Source organism: Gallus gallus, chromosome 13 (assembly GCF_016699485.2).
Source record: "Gallus gallus isolate bGalGal1 chromosome 13, bGalGal1.mat.broiler.GRCg7b, whole genome shotgun sequence".
NCBI lineage: Eukaryota > Metazoa > Chordata > Aves > Galliformes > Phasianidae > Gallus > Gallus gallus.
In genome coordinates this window covers 17561670-17577531 of record NC_052544.1, presented here as the reverse complement: position 1 = coordinate 17577531, position 15862 = coordinate 17561670, and the positions used below count along the sequence as shown (strand labels likewise).

Genomic DNA, 15862 nt, shown 5'->3' with positions numbered 1-15862 from the left:
AAGCAATCTAAAATATCCCGTAGCCCAATTTAAAAGAGAATTTTCACACACACCAGTAATACTTCTGCAAGGTTTCGTTAGGGTTTGATCTTCAGTTTGCAAAAGACACGAACGGCTTTTCCATCCTGCAATGAGTGAAATTGCGGGACTGTCCCGCTAGGGGACACTGGAGCTTATGGCAGAGCGGGTCCTCGGAACCCAGAGTTACCTCAGAGGACACCGCCTGCTCAGAAGACTGCTGGGCAGCCCCCCATGCACTCACGGTACTGTTAACTGAAGCTCCATGTTCCTTCTACAGTTCTACTCCTGGTGAAGAGTCTGCAAAATCCTGCACATTATGGCACGCTTTGTGTGCATCCGCTGGCAGTGCGGTGCCCTCGCCCTTATCTCCTGCAGCACAGAGCTCTGGGGTCCCTGCGCTGTACGTTCCTTCTGCTGTGGTGCCACCGGGGCACAGAGCTGGTGGCATTTGCTTTGAAAAGACCAGCAGCGAATCTCAACTGCATATGAATATATCCAGATCTGAAGGATGAGAAGTGCTCTATGGAGGGTCAACTTCTGCAGAAATGAATGCTTTATGTATAGCTTTGTGAGGAAAAAAAACCCTGTTATTTTAATAGGTCTCCTCAAGGAGCTGGGAAGTTAAGAATTACTCCAACAAACTTTCAGCTCAGCCTTACAACAGTAAAAACAGACACACCTCAAAATTTGCTGGTTTATAGTTATGTGATATATCCATAGATGGATTGGGAAGTAACAAGCATTCCTACTTACCCTCTTTTAAACTACTGCAAACCATAACCTCAGGCACAGCAGGGAGTGCCCTCATTCTGTGTACAGCACTCAGTCCCACCAACATCCACAGGCTGTCACACGCAGCTCAGGCAGGTGCTCTCCCACTGCTGCTCAGCATTCATGACTCAGTCAGTTTCAGAACGGGATGCAATGCAGTTGGCAGCTGACAGCATACAGCCCATCAGTGCTTGCATGGAGCCCTTCCCCAGGCAGATTTGATTTTAGGGAGTTCTCCAACTTCTTAGAATAAAAGAGCGTTTAATTTGCACACAGAGAAGAGAGAGATCAGGTTTGCAGGTAGGCTTTTTTCATATATCAAAGTCATGACACGCACTCTCCTGACAAGAACTGATGTTCTGAAGGAAACAAGTCCAGCAGTTAGGGATGATGCCTAGCACAGCAACTCCGTGGTTTGCTGAGAACTCTCTGAAGCCAGTAATCGAGCATAAAAACACGACACCGTCCATTGAATCGGCATCTTCTCCAACACGCCAAATGGGGACTCAGCCACCAGGGGCCGTATTTCCAGCCCAGTTTCTGCAGCACTGTGGTATTCACGCTCCGGAGGCCGAGGAGCCGTGCCTGCTGTGCCCAGTGAGACCAGCTCAGTGCAGGAGAGGATGGTGCGATGTGAGCACTGCAGGATTGAGGACAGGGAGTGGCAAAGGATGTTGGGCAAAAAAAATGTACCGAGCAGCTGTCTGTGAAAGGGAAGGTGCTGGGCTGAGCTCTGCAAGCAGCACAGCAGGCAGATGAGGCTCACTGCTGCACATTGAACCTTCCATCTGCTCTCCAGCAAGCACTGCAGAACTTCCAAAAGCCTTCATTCTTTCCCCTGCCTGCGTTCAGATACGTCATGCTCACCATCTCCCTCTCCACTCACAGCTTTCCTTTGGCTTTGTTTCCTTCCATACAAACTCCCCCTCTATGATTCAGCATCAGAGATCAGCTCAGTGAGCTGCTCCAAAGCTCTGACAGTGACCTGCACTGCTGGGAGGCACAGCATGGCACAGCATGGCACAGTGTGGGGCTGCCACAGCAGCACTGCTGTCTGAGCACGGCCAGGATTCAGGGGTTCTTTTTGACAAGATTCCAAATGCTTTTCTTCCAAGTTTCTGCAGCGGATGAATGGAAGTTGTGCCTGGAAGTGACTACTGGCACATCCGTGCCCAGCTCTGTGATTCATATTATTTCTGGGCTATGGCGAAGTTCCCAGCAAGCTTACATCCAGCCACAGAGGGAATGCTTAAATGCAAACTAAGGAGATATTGATCTGTTATTCAGGCAACTTTTAATTTATCTTCCTGAATTCAATTCGTAGAGGCAGAAGGCCATGCCATGGGAGCTGGGGGTTAAAATGGCAACTGGGAGCTCTGTGTATTTTTTTTAACGCCTTACACACCTGTGAAACTGTTACAACTGCATCATGAGCTCCTGACTTTGTGTCACAAAACAGCTGGCTTTCCTTTGGACCGTGTTCAGCATTTGGAAGAGTTCAGATGTCCAACTTCACATTCCCATTGCTGAAAGCTCTTCATGAACATCTTCAGCAGCATCTGTGCCTGAGAAGTGCTTTGAAAACATGGAGAGAATGTCACCAAACATGTGGTGTTTGTCTTCTTCAGAACAGTCACACAAAACGAGACAGATGTGTTTATGCACATGGAAATCTTTGCAAAGTGCCAGTAATTGAATGTCTGAAACGTCAGGCATCTCTTATGCAAGTGACGCATTAATAAAGTTGCAATACAAAGCAGTCACAGGTTGGCAAACAGAAAAGTAAGGACTGAAGGCTCAAATCAATCTGGTGGTTATGCAGAAGTAATGACGAGGCAGCAGATTTAACTGGGAGCTTGGCAATTCCTGCAGCACTTCCACATGTCCATAAAACCCCATCCCTTACATTAAAGCAGCCGGGAGCACAGCGAGGCGTTCACTTCTTCACTGAGCAAAAAGACACTCTGTTCTTCAGACCAACGTTATCAAATGGCAGCTATCAGCCTAGCATGAGGCTTCTACAGTGTCCCCATGGTGACTAAACAATAAATAGTAAAATTCTTGTAAGAGGAAAATAGCAACCACATAAACTCTACCACCATAGTCAGAAAAGGCAGTATTTGTTCATTGGTTTGCTTGGAGTAGAGAATCAGAGATCTTATTATTGTCATGACCACATACAGAAAATCCCACACATAAAAATATTCTTGTTTGATGGGCTTGATTGCTGTGTTTGCTTTCCAGCCTTTATAATTCACACTTCAAATCAGTGGGGGAAAAAATTGCTATAACAGCTGTTGATTTGTATGAACTAACTTGCATAAATGCTCTCCCTCCTCTCCCTCTGGGAGGAGGCTGAGCAAACATGAGCCAGGGAAGCATATTCCCTTAGCAAAAGTCATCTTCTGGCAACCCAGAGAACTCCGCCAGCTGTGAGCACGCCTTGTCCCAGCAGCACCATTTATTCCCTGATGGTAAATCCGGTGATGGTGGAACCAGAGAGCGCTCCTCAGGGCTGCAGCACCGCCGGGTGATTGCATTGCTTTTAATGTATGCATTGATGTATACGTGATACAGATTGACTGCTATTAATATACAAAACCCAAGCATCTAATAAATAAAAATAGACGGAAGTCTCACAGTGGCACGGATGGGCCATGGGAGAGTCCAAGGAACTCAGTTACCTCTTGGGCCACGTCTTATCTCCCTTGTCTCAGGTGTTCCTTTTCTTCTGGGGGAAGTATCGGGTTTGGGCTGTATCTCACTGTGACTCCCACGTGAGTCTGAGATCGCTGCAAGGTGCTCAGATGTTCTGTGCCACGTTTCCCTGGTGTGTGATTCAGGTATGATGCCATTTCCTGCCTTTGCAGATCTGCCGTGCTGCTCTCTTCTTGTTTGGGAAGTGCTCTGGGATGGAAGGGAGAAAGTTGTCCTCTGAGGATGTGGAATTTTTGTGTGATGTGAAAAGGGAGGTTTTGCTGAGCTGTCAATAAGCTGAGGGGTAGCAGTAGATAAAATCCTCATTTCTCTAAGTGTTATAATGGAGTACTGCTATGGCAGCGAGAGCAGCCGAGAGCTACAGCCTGCTAGTGTGCCCTCTGGCAGACAAACCTCCAGGACTCTTTTAAAGCAACTTCGGTGCTCTTCTGCTTCCAAGGGGGTTCTGGTGATGTTATGATGTACTGCAATATGACTTTATTCTGATGGGATTTGTTACCAATCGGTTCACAATGAGATGGGCCATAAAATGGAAAAAATACCGTCTTAGTGGCAGTAGTAATCGTAGTTCTCTCTTTCTGTTTTACTCTCCCTTTAACAGTGATGGAAAGGATCGGGGCCATTAGTATTCTGATGGAGAGAGGCTGTGACAAAGAGTGTGACTGCGGGGCCTCCTGACTGCTCTGTGTGCTGCTGTGATGTGGAGGGGACGGCTCCGATTGCACCATTCTGGGACTGGCCCTGAGATGGTACAGAGCACACAGACAGACGGGCGATTCACAGTGCAGGCACAATGCTCCCAGCTCTGCCACGCTGACCCTGCGTGTAGGGTGGGAGGATGATACCAGGTGAGTTTATTTGCACACAGAGACTGCAGATATCCGCGTGCCAGTTTATATGTATGTATGTGTGTGTTTGCTTAAACAAGGGCAAGCTGTGTGCCAAAGTCACCGCATCTTTGTTCTGCATGTACTTCCTTGGCAGGACTTGGAAACCTCATGCAGGATGTGCTGTGGTGCTTCAGTCAGGTGAAGGGAACTATCGATGTCGGGGTGACAGAAGGTAAGTTTCGTTTCCCCTTTTGTTGGCTGCAGTCGCAAAGTACTCATTTGTCACCTCCTTCTTGCACAGGGCTGTCTGCGTGCGGGTGGGTGAAGAGAGAAGGTGCATTCCTTGTCACTCCTGCTTTCCTGATGTAGAGATGGCAGAAGGGGTGGTAACTTGAATTAGCTATTGACCCAAAGGTTTAATTGGAAGGTATTGTGATTGATTAGCACCAGTGTTACTTGAAATACATTTCTGTTGTTTCTGAGCTTTTATTTGCTTGAATGTCTCAGTGTGACGCACTGCTCCACTGTAACATCCTTCCTGAGAAGCAGATGGGTTCCATCCCTGGGTGACATAATATTAACTTGCTGCCCATTCTTGTATTGGCATTAAAAATGAATTGCACTGACACAGATATGTATCTATGAGATATATGCATATTCAAAGATAAGGAGGAGCTGGTGCAGGTGTATGGGAGATCCAGGAGCCTAGGGTAGCTCCTAGGAGAGCTAGCAGCTTTCTGGGTGATCCGTGCTCCTAAATCAGTTCGGCACATCTCCATCTGCAAGCATTCATCCAACATGTGAACTGCAAACATGTGGGCAACTGGAAAGGAATGAATGCATCCCTTTCTCCTGCCCTTAAAACTGAATGTGTTCATGCTCTCCTGTTCCTTCTATGATGATTGTTTGGTGCTCAGCTCTATACTGGGCTTCCTCCTACAGTTTCTTATTCCCTTTTCACACTTTTATCTGGCTTTCTCTTACTGCATTGCTTATTAATCCATCAATTCCTTTCCTCCTTTACTTCACATTTTGTTCCCTGTCTGTACTTTGCCTCTCACAGACAAATGAGTGCCACCTGCCTCTTCTGGTCCTCCCAGCATGGGCAGTGTTTCAGAGCTGCAGGGAGGCCCAATACAGCAGAGAATTTCTGTTTCCTGATGTGCAGAGCGGGCAGTTGATGTTAGCACAGAGACCTTTTGCACTTGCACGTACATTTGCTGCGTTATTGTTGATGTGTCGGAGCACAGGAACAGTTCTCTGAGGTCCCGCTGCAGGCTGAGCGTGTGCCAGACAGGCACAACCACACAAGGATGCTGACTGGTGGGATGGGAGCGTAGTGGGCAGAGCTGTGCTCACACTGCCTGCCAGGCAGCACCACATAGACAGCACGGGCTGCATCTCACCCCTCTGACAGAGCGGTTTGGGAAAGGACTTGCCCAGAAGTGCAGCAGGGTGTGGAGAAGTGTTGCTAGAAGTGCAGCTCCTCACAGCTCCACCTGCTAAGGTGTTTTCTGCAAAAATGCTTACAAATGTTTTGAGCTTTTACTGTATGATCAGGAAATTGTTTCAAGTGGTCCAGAGCACTTGTTTGCTGGTCTGTGATTAATGAAACACAAGGCTTCCTCTCCTTATTCATTTTCCCCCTTTTTAATGTAGCCAGTTACAAACTGAAGACTATAAGCTTTTATTTTTTAAGTTTGGGACTCAGTGCTGGAAGAATACAGAGACATGATGGCAGGGTGCAGTGGCAATGCAAAGTCATGGCTTGAAGCAGTGATGGAGCACCTGGTGGGAAGGCAGGGCCAGGCCAGGGGAGCTCAGCTGTGTGCAATGTACTGAGTGATTGGAAGGGCTGGAGCCAGGATCCAACCCTGACCAGACCTCATTTAAGTGCTGGCAGTGGAGGTGAGGGCTTTTTGCTGGAGATCCCTGCCTTGCTGAGGTCTTCTAAGGGTAAGCAGATTTTCTTCCATTGTTTCTATGTCTATGGCTGCTGCACTGAGTGCATCCTCACCTGTTGCAGCCTGGGGCTTTGCTGCTCTGCTGTCAGTGCTGTGTGTTCTATTGCAGTATAGCATCACACAGGGAGAGCCTGCAATCTTTTTCTTGGGGTAGTCAAGAGACAAAGAATAGAAGAGGTGTACAGATAAGGCTGTGTTCAGTGGAACCAGTAACAAAAAGACATCCAAGTTTGTCAGGTCTGATCAGTGGATGCCCGTGGCCTCAGTGTGAATAAGTGGAAAGCTCTGTTTTGCTGGTTTTGTTTGTGCTTGTATATGAATACAGGTGTGTATGTGCTCAGATGTATGTAGATATGAATTACGTGCTGTACTTGTGCGTATATCACAGTTACTTCCCCGTTTATCAGAAGTTCATATGTAACTTGTTTGTTCTATGCCAGTCCTTATGGCACATTTCTGACCTTCATAAATCTTGGTAACATCCAAGCAGTCTGAATTCACAGATTAGTTTTGGCTACGAGTGGGATGCGTACAGTTGTATGTGAAAGGAGATGCTACTGTTATGGTGATAGAATTCTACACCCTTCAGTGAGGAGCAGCCTCCTTAAGCTGGACGTGATGTTATTATTCTGGCTATAAAATGTTGTAGAGAATAATTCTGTGTGTTTGCTCCTTTCCCTGCACACATAAACCCTCACAGAGATAGTAATGAACTTTATCATTTTGTTCTGTTCTTTATTGCTTTTCTTATCTTTGAACAATTGCTCTGCAAGCACACGTACAGCAAAGCTGCCCACTGGAGAAACACCACACTGATAGTAGTGGCTCAGTTACGTTGGTCCCACTGCAGTCAGAAGTTTTTCCTGGTGTCTGGAGCATAGTGCAGCTCCAACAACCCCCAATCCTAGCAGGCTGCTGTGACCGACAGCCACTTCCAGCTCACCTGAGGTTTTATTACAGCTGCTTGCACTCATCTGTTTGCCACATCATTCACAAGTAATACCAATAGCTCCAAATGAGTGGCTGTGTTTACTCATTCAGTGTTGAATGCTTGTGGGCTCACCAAGCTGACTCGGTGCCTGGCTTGTGCTCCTGTATGTCAGTTTCATTCTTGTGTTGCTTGCTATTTAAGCTCAGGTGTGAATCCCTGCATGTGAGGTGAGATACAGTTCATTAGTGGAACATAAAAACTGACTATATCTACTTAAATAGATACAACCCACAATAAAGATGGTGAAGGCCTTTTATTTGGTACATGATTATAATGAGGTGGAATTGATCTGCTTGTTAGGGGATGTTCATGTCTGCCTTTAAGTGGATATTTTTTCAGTAACAATGGAAGAAATTCACACCCACACAGAACACAGCAGAGGCACAATGTTCCTATTTCTGTCCTACATGTGGGTCTCAGCTGTGGCTTCTGTTTCACTCTGGGTTTCCCAGTAAACCTTAAGCAAGTCACTGCACGGCTCTGTGTGGATGGACCCTATTCCTGAAGGATTGACTTTTCCAGGTGTTTGCATAAGAAGCTCACAGACACAGCTGATTTTAGTAAAGAAATTGCTTGTTGTGAAGTCTTTAGATGGAACAAACTGTGTTTATCGGAGAGTGGAGCCACCAAGAAGCAGAGCGTGAGACAGGGCAGCCTGCAGGCAGGCTTCTCTCCTAGGCTGATTCCTCAGTTCAGTTTCAGAAGAGTGTGCTGATGAAGTCATTTGTTTGGGACCTGATAACTGACAAGAACTCCATGGGAACTTCTATAAACCTTAAGTCCTATGCAGGCAGAAGGGTAACGCTACGTAAGTGACCATGAAGTATGAGGTGGTTGTTACGCACTGTGGTGCTGACCCAACTCTGGTTTGTTCTGAATAAATCAGCAAACCCGGCATGCTGCAGCCTGCTGCCACTTCTTCCTTCCACACCACCTGCAGACAGCCATGTGTGTGCTGCCTCCTGGTGCACGCCTGCACGTGCAGGTATAACAGTGTGGGAAGGGTACAACTGGAAGAGCCATGCACACTTCTTTTTTTGTAGAAGCTGAATGTTTCCTCCAGAACTGTTCTCAGCTGATGCAGCTGTGGGGCTTTCTCTAAAGACACTCAGGCTCCCAAGTCTGGCCATCCATGCAGTTAGTTGTGCACAGTCTTTTCCATATGTTGTTCTAAAATGTCCTGATGATAGCTGAGAAACTTTGATCATCAGAGAAAAGTGCAGTTTTCACATCTGTAATGTGGTTTAATTATGCACACCACACCTAGCTTTCCTCTGTAATTACAACAGGAAATATTTATCTCTTTCTCAGATGAACCTGGATGTGGTTTCCAGGTCCAGATAAACAGCACTGTTTGTTTCAGAGATAGTTTCATGTTTCCAGATCAGTGTGTGAAATAACCTCATTGCGTGAGCCAGGTATGAACATATACAGGCAGTTGCCATAAAGAGTACTCAATAAAATACTGCCTCCTTATTTCCTGGGATGGACTTGAGATACAAAATAGTACTTTATCAGCCCCCCTCACTTGTGTAATGCAGATGTAGGGGCACTCATTTCTATGCAGGATGGCTTTGCCTTGCTTGCAGTGAGACCTGCAGTTTCCTTACAAGTCCAGAGAGGATGTTTTGAATGAAGAGATTAATGTGCAGAGAAAAGCTGTTCTCCTCAGTGCCACAGGTGCTTTGCATCTTGTTGGTTATAAATGCAGTCGTGTTGTCATTGTCTGACAATGCAAATGAGACTGCAGAGAGATGATGAAACTAAAGAGCAAACTGACCCTGTGCTCACATAACACAGTGATATTGAGTGAGTTGGTCCTAAAACAGAAACGTGTCCATGGAGTACCTAAACATCAGGAAAACGAGAGATTAGGCCAGCAACTTGTCCTGCATGTCCTTCCAGTCTGCTCTCCTGACACGGGTACTTCCCATCATGTGCACCTGAGTGGTGGCTGCAGAGCCAGTGCAGAGTTTGTATTGCACTCAGGTGTGAGATTTGTGCTTTAAGCTCCAACCATGAGAAGTCTGTTTTGCTTCTTAAATGCTGCACGTGTAACTGGATGTTGGAAAGGCAGAATTACAAGTGCTTCTTTAGAATAATCTGAAATATGGTAAAACATGTTTTCACCGTATGTGCTATGCTTTGCTTCTGAGTGCTCTCTGTGAACCCTCGTGTTATTCCCTGTCCCCCACCCGCAATCTGAGGGAGCAAAGCTGCTCTGACCCCCAAAGGCAGCACGTAACTGACGTTACCTTGGAAATCTCATCTGCGTTTTGCTGTTGCACCGGGAGAGCAGCGGCGTTTAAGAGCACGAATGACCCGGGCAGGCTCCGCGCTCTGCCTCCCGCCCCGCTGCGTGCGGCCGCACCGATCGTGGCCCCTCTGCTTCTCGGCGGCGGAGGGGCAGCGGCCGTCGGTGCGGCCGGGCCCGGCAGGACGGCTGAGTCAGCGATCCGCCCGGCCGCGCCCAGCCAATGCCGCGCCGGTGCCGGCCGGGCCGGGCGTCCCGCTCTGCTCCGCTCCGCCCGCGGGGGCTCCTCCCGGGGCCGGGGCCGGGGCCGCTCGGCCGGCCGGCGGTTATGGGGACGGGCAGCGGCGGGGCCGGCGGGGCAGCCCCCGCAGCGAGCCCCTGCCTGCGCCATGTAGGCTATCTGGAAACCGGAAAAATCCTAATGGAGTGAGGAGGGCTTGCTTCATGTTTTCCTTTATTTTTAGAGATTTGGTTTGTTTGGGGTTTTTTTTTGTTAAGCTGTAGATGTTTTTCTCGCCCTTTTTTAAATACCGTTTTTGGAAGATGAAATGCTTCTCACGTTACCTGCCTTACATCTTCAGGCCTGCGAACACCATCCTCTCCTCCAGCTGCCACACGGAAGGTACCGGCCCGGGGCGGGGGGCGGAGAGGGGAACGCGGCTGCGGCGCAGCGCTCTGCCTGAGCAATCGGCTGCTCCTGGCAGGGCGCGGGGACAGCGGCTGGAGGGGGTGGTTATGGCAGGAGAAGGCTCAAAAGGCGGGGGAAAAAAGCTCAGTAGGTATAGCAGAAAATGATTTTGATTCTGTAAATGCATGTACCAAGTGTGCACTAATTGTGCAAACCAGCAAGCAGCGGGTCTGGCTTAAGGGAAGACTTTCTAGTTGTTGCCCTGCATGGTTTACAGGTTGACGTGGTTTGTAACTGCAGTGCTTACTTCATCTGTACGCCCCTAAGAAAAGGAGGGGAAAAAAAAAAAAACAAACCCACATCTTGCAGCTCCTGCCTTTGCTTGTCTGTGCTCTTTCCCTCATTCAGTGAAGCTGTTTCCAGGTCTCAGCAAAGCAGCCGTGCAACTATTTGGGTTAAATGTGATGCTCTCAACAGTGCTTGAACTTCATGTTTTGCATGTGGGAATGCAGAGCAGCAGGGCTGTGTTTTGCTGAGACTTCAGTGAGAGCTCTCCCATAAGGAGTCCTTTTTCATACTGATGGATAATCCCATGTGATGACTGCGTGCACATTGGCTGTGTGTGAGCAATCCGTTCTGTGAATCATGTTCAGTCGTTCCCAACTTCCCTGTGTGGAGTCGCAGCACTCTCCCTCATGCACCGCAGCCATAGGCAGTTGTGGTGGATAAATCTGTTGGTTGACAAACTATGTCCAACTGTACATGTGCTACCAAAGCCATGGAATTGAGAAATTAGAAGGCAAACCTCTTAAGTTACACATGGGTAAGGACCAGTACTGCCAATGTTGCTTTGAGGTCATTCAAGTATATTTACATATAAACTTGATAAGAGCGAAAGAAGGACTGATGATTAAATGCGATACAGTAAGCAGTGAGCAGAGGACATGCAGGGGAATTCTGGCATAGAAACGGTGACCGTTTGGTGATTCCTCAATAAGGGAAAGTAACCTTCCTGTCACTCAGCTTTCTGATACTCATTTGGCCACTTCAAGGCTGTATGTGGAATGAAATACCAATGACATCCACAAACAACATGAAAATCAAGACAGTTACTGCAGGGATGTATGGTCATGACTATTTTTGAGATGATTGGCTTCAATCTCTGTCCACAGCATGATGTAGCTACAAAGAGATATAGTGGGCAATACCTTGCCTTGGCTCCTGCTGCCTGGCTGGGAATGTTGTCAGGTTTAAGATATGGAGAGGAAGGACTGAGCAGGAAGGACAAGGCAATAGGTGATGACTCCAGGTTGAGTTGTTCTGTCTCTCTTGGTTGCTATGTTTTAGTTCAAACAGACAGTGTGGACTTGAGGAAAGAAATTACTTTGAAAACCATTGGGATAATTTTATCTGCTTAGAATGACTCAGACTAATTCCAGAGTTCGTTACTCTGGAATTCTTTCTTTGAAAACCTCTTCTCTGATCGTTCCTTTTGTTTTCATTTTGACTTTGTCCAAAGGCACTGCTCCTTAAGATGTTTTAAATCATTTTTGGATTGCTCTACTGGAATATGTTATGCAATAGCAGAAGAGACATTACTGTTTTAGGGGAGGTCATAGGAGAGTACTGAGAGGAAAAAAAAATTAGATTCAAGAAGGAATACCGTACTGCTGTGTTATCTGCTCTCATCCATTGCAGAAAAAGAAACTTGTACAGAGCTGCTTCTCATACCAATTATCAGATGTGTCATTAACTGTGGGTGAAACTGAGATCTGGAGGGTTTGAATGACTACAGGCTTAATTGCTGGCTGAACGGAGATGAAAACAGAGGAAAGAACTTTCCTCCTGCCTCAGTCCTCTGTGTGGCTGCAAGGGCCAATGGAGCAGACAAGAATCCTCTGCGTGGTGTCCGGCAGGAGCAGGATGCAGTGCTTGCCCTGACTTGTTGGACTGATGAAGCTGCACTTGGAGCTGTAGCTTGCTGCAGTGGGGTACAGCCATTCACAAATGGATGGAACTTCTGTGGGGTGAAGCTGTGATGATTCAGTGATGGGATTCAGGTGCTGCCCAGGCCTGTACCCAGCCCGGAACATCTTGGCAGGTCTTTCAGGCTCTGCTCCACAAACAGATGGTGAGCAGGAGGGCTGAGCCTGTAGGACAGAGAAGGTTCTTCCCTCTGTCAGCCTGGCAGCAGCGTCTGTCTGCACATCACCCCACATGTGTGGCTGTCCTGGCAGAGCTTTTCCTCTGCACTCCTTTCTAATGGCATGGGAATGCTGCAGCATTGTTACCTTTACTGTGAATGTGCTGGATTATGGTAATGAATTAGAGGGTTCATCTGGAGGGAGCTGGCACCTTTACGTTGGGTGGCAATGTGACTTGTTACTGACACTGAGCTCTTGGTGCTCGATGTCATCCTGAAGTGCCAGCCCTCATGCCAGTGCATGTGACAGGGTTCAGTGCAGCATGTGCGTCTTCAGATTTTGTCGGAGCCTTGGCTAGCTGTGCCTTAATGGCAGCTCAGTGAAGCATTCAAACAGGCATTTAATGTGATGTGTTTGAATTCAGTGCTGTTCAGAAATGCACAGAAACGTACGCTTGTGTCCCACTGGCCCTAAAGGCATGCCTGTAGCTTGGCTGAAGATGAGGACTTTGACAGAATTTGAGCCAACGGTGCAACTTCTTGGACTCGGTTTGCCACTTCTGAGCTGTTTGAGGGTGGAGTATTGTTGTAGAAAAGCATTTCTCCATCTGTCACTTAGGTTGCAAAGCAACTACTTGGGTTTACATTGTTCTCATGGTGATGTGTGCACTGAACATTAATCCAGATATTTCTTTGGTACAGAAGATGCACTGTGGGTTTCTAACAGTTACTATTTGCCAAAAAAGGGTTAAAAGGTACCTTAGCAGAGCTGTGTGTGTAATGTTAGGTTTGTTCGGAGCTGCAGCAGTGGTACACCTGGAGAATGTGTTACACAACAAAGCACTTCGGTGTGAGCACCAATGGGCTGATCACAATGACTGCTTTTTTTCAAAAACAAAGGTGTTTTTTTCTGCAACGTGTTCAACTCAAGGATGTGGGTGATTGTTTGAGTCCTGAGCAAGTAATGCTCAGGAAAAGCCTTTGAATTACACAAACAATGTCCTTTCCTGTAGCTGAGGAAGCGAGCACAAAGAAGGGAAGTGAGCGCTCTGAGGTCACGGTTACGAAGTTTTGGTCACGCGTGTGTTTTTCTCCCAAACCTTACACAGAAATGTATTCCTGTGCTTCCCGAGCCCGGCTTTGCAATGCTGGCTGCTCTACCGAGGTATTATTTGGGGCGCTTCAGCTGAAGTTGAGATGCAATAACTACTCCTTGTCCTTAAAGCCTGTTGATGTGCTCAGGAGATCTGTGCTGTAGTGTTGCAGAATGTGAATGATGCACTTTTGATACTTCAGTGCTGAAATTCTGAATACTACAACGATAACTTATTGCTGCTGCTTTCAAACTAAGTTCAGAAGAAATACGTGCTGAAGATTTTATGATTTCAGTAACTCTAATGAGGATGAGATGAAGGTTGGAGTTGAGGTGGTGCTGTGTGTGGGCTCAGGTGGTGAACTCAGCATCTGCTCTGCATCAGCACCTCTCAGTTTTGTGAAGAACTGACCAGGATTGTGGCATTACAGCCCATATCTGTGCATTATTTGTGCAAGTAATGCAGACTGATGAAATCAGTGAGTTAAGTAAGAGGTACAGAGGGAGGTACCTTGGAATCAGCAGTAGGCTGAGCATGAGGTCTGCAACTGTTAGTGTGGAACTTCTGGTGCTGGCCAGTTTTCTTTCTTGTGGAGGGAGATAACAATGTCGCACTGCACTGTGGATAGATTTGTTTGAGAAACAGCACATGGAGGGCACGTCTTTCTTTGTGTGGTGCAGACAAGCAGCAGCCACCACTGGTAATGAAGGGTTTGAAATCCTGCCATGCTTCATCTGAGCTGCTGTAGCTGCAGATGTGAAGGGGGAAACGGTACAAACGTAACTCGTTAGAGAACAACAAGTGGTGTGGGGTGCAGGAAAAGTCATGGATCACAGCTGCAGAACTGGAAAACAAAGAGTTTGCTGTACAATTACAAGGCATCATCTGGGTGTGAGTCTCATTAGTTACCATCTCTATTGTCTTTATGACGTTATCCTCCTGGCTGCAGTCACTGCCCTGCTGGTTGCTATCTGGCCCTTCTATTGAATTAGTGCTGGCTTTTTGCTGGGAGATGGTATTGTTAATGTTTTACCTACTCTGAGCTATACTCAGTAGGATCACTGGCACAAGTGTTGATTTTCCAATACTAAGTATTGGACCAGGGCTAGAAGAAAACATGGATAGATCTCATGATGACTATTTGTTGTTGTTTTCCCTGCTTTCTTTTCCTCTGGGGAGAATCTTCAGTCCCCAGTTTCATCTTTGTGTTAACGCCTCAATCAGATTAATTAAGAAGTATTCCCAGGATGAGGGCTTCACTTTGTTGCAGCCCGGATCAGCTCCAGGCCCCGCAGTGGGAGGCGGTCAGCAGAGGGCTGTGTGGGAGCTGCCGTGCTGGGCTGGAGCTGTGCTGTGCTGGTGCACGCAGTGCCCTCCTGCTTGCTGTCCACCTTGGATTCCTCCTCCAGCTCTGCACACCTTGTTGTCATCACTGCTGACTGGCAGAGCTGCTCTGATGTCATTGCTATAACAGATCCCATCCAACGGCAGCTCTGGACCTGGGCCTGCTGTGGCCCCGGGCAGGGGCCCCACAAAGTGCTCCGTGCGGAGCAGCCACTGTGCTGATGTCTGTGGCCATAGGGCTCGAGGGCTGGACGTGCAGTTGGATAAATTGATTTAAATGAATAGATGGGGGTAAATACGACACATTTGAATGTTCCTTTCATGGCCTCTGGACAATAGCTGGCTCCCAGGCAGTGCTCTGCATGAGCCGCAGCTGTGTTTGGCACAGGGCAGTGCCTGGCAGGGCTGCGTAGTGAGGGTGGGCACAGCCCTGCTCCATGGAGGGACAGCGTGCCTTTGTCCCCAGTGTCATCCCCACGAGGCAGGGCAGAGCCTGCTGGGGTCAAACTGGGGAGCACCAGGGTGCTGCGTGCTGTACCCCATCCTGTGGTGCTGCCCCTGCTTGTATGGCAGCCATGGGTCTGTGCAGCTCTGTCTGTGGCAGTGAGCTCCCCTCCCACTGCAGCTGAGGTTCATCCTGTGGGGAGGTCAAACATGAAGCACCTCCAGGTTTCTTCAGAAGCTGCAGAAGTGCATTCAGAGGGCAGCAGCACACAGACTAGTTGTGATCTCTGCCACCTGGTAAAATGGCAACTTGTTGGTCTCCTGCTGAGCAGCCTCTGTTTCCCTGACCCCAAATCTGCACCTCCATCACCTGTGTGTGCAGCTGGAGCTGTTCAGAGAGCACAACTGCCTGCTGGGAGCTGCTGGCCTCGCTGTGAGGCGGTGCTGCTTGGGCTGCCTGGGGCTGTGGTGGGTCCCAGCCATCCTTCTGCACCTCAGCTCTGTACTCGGGTGTGTGTGGGCTCTGCTCACCATTCAGGTTTGTGCAATACAAGCAAATATGTTTTGCAGGTGTGCGTCTTGTGGTCTGTTCAGTGTCGCTGTTGGACAAAGGTAGAGCTACAAAAGGCTGTGCAGCACGAGCTCCGGATGAGGAGTCCG

The 15862-nt window shown here is 48.0% G+C and overlaps 1 protein-coding gene across 3 annotated transcripts in view; it reads left to right on the top strand.

Moving 5' to 3' along the window:
• The first annotated feature begins 4236 nt into the window (after positions 1-4236).
• PPP2R2B (protein phosphatase 2 regulatory subunit Bbeta) overlaps positions 4237-15862 on the top strand; it is a 69585-nt gene continuing 57959 nt past the window's right edge. The window contains exons 1-2 of one of the 3 annotated variants that reach the window (XM_004945052.5): positions 4237-4358; positions 4495-4572. In XM_004945052.5, coding sequence (XP_004945109.1) covers positions 4349-4358; positions 4495-4572 — 88 coding nt within the window. In that variant the 5' untranslated portion in view covers positions 4237-4348. Of the gene's footprint in view, positions 4410-4494; positions 4573-9840; positions 10172-15862 lie in introns of those variants that run through there. The other 2 variants (XM_046900423.1, XM_414666.8) reach the window with 2 other exon arrangements.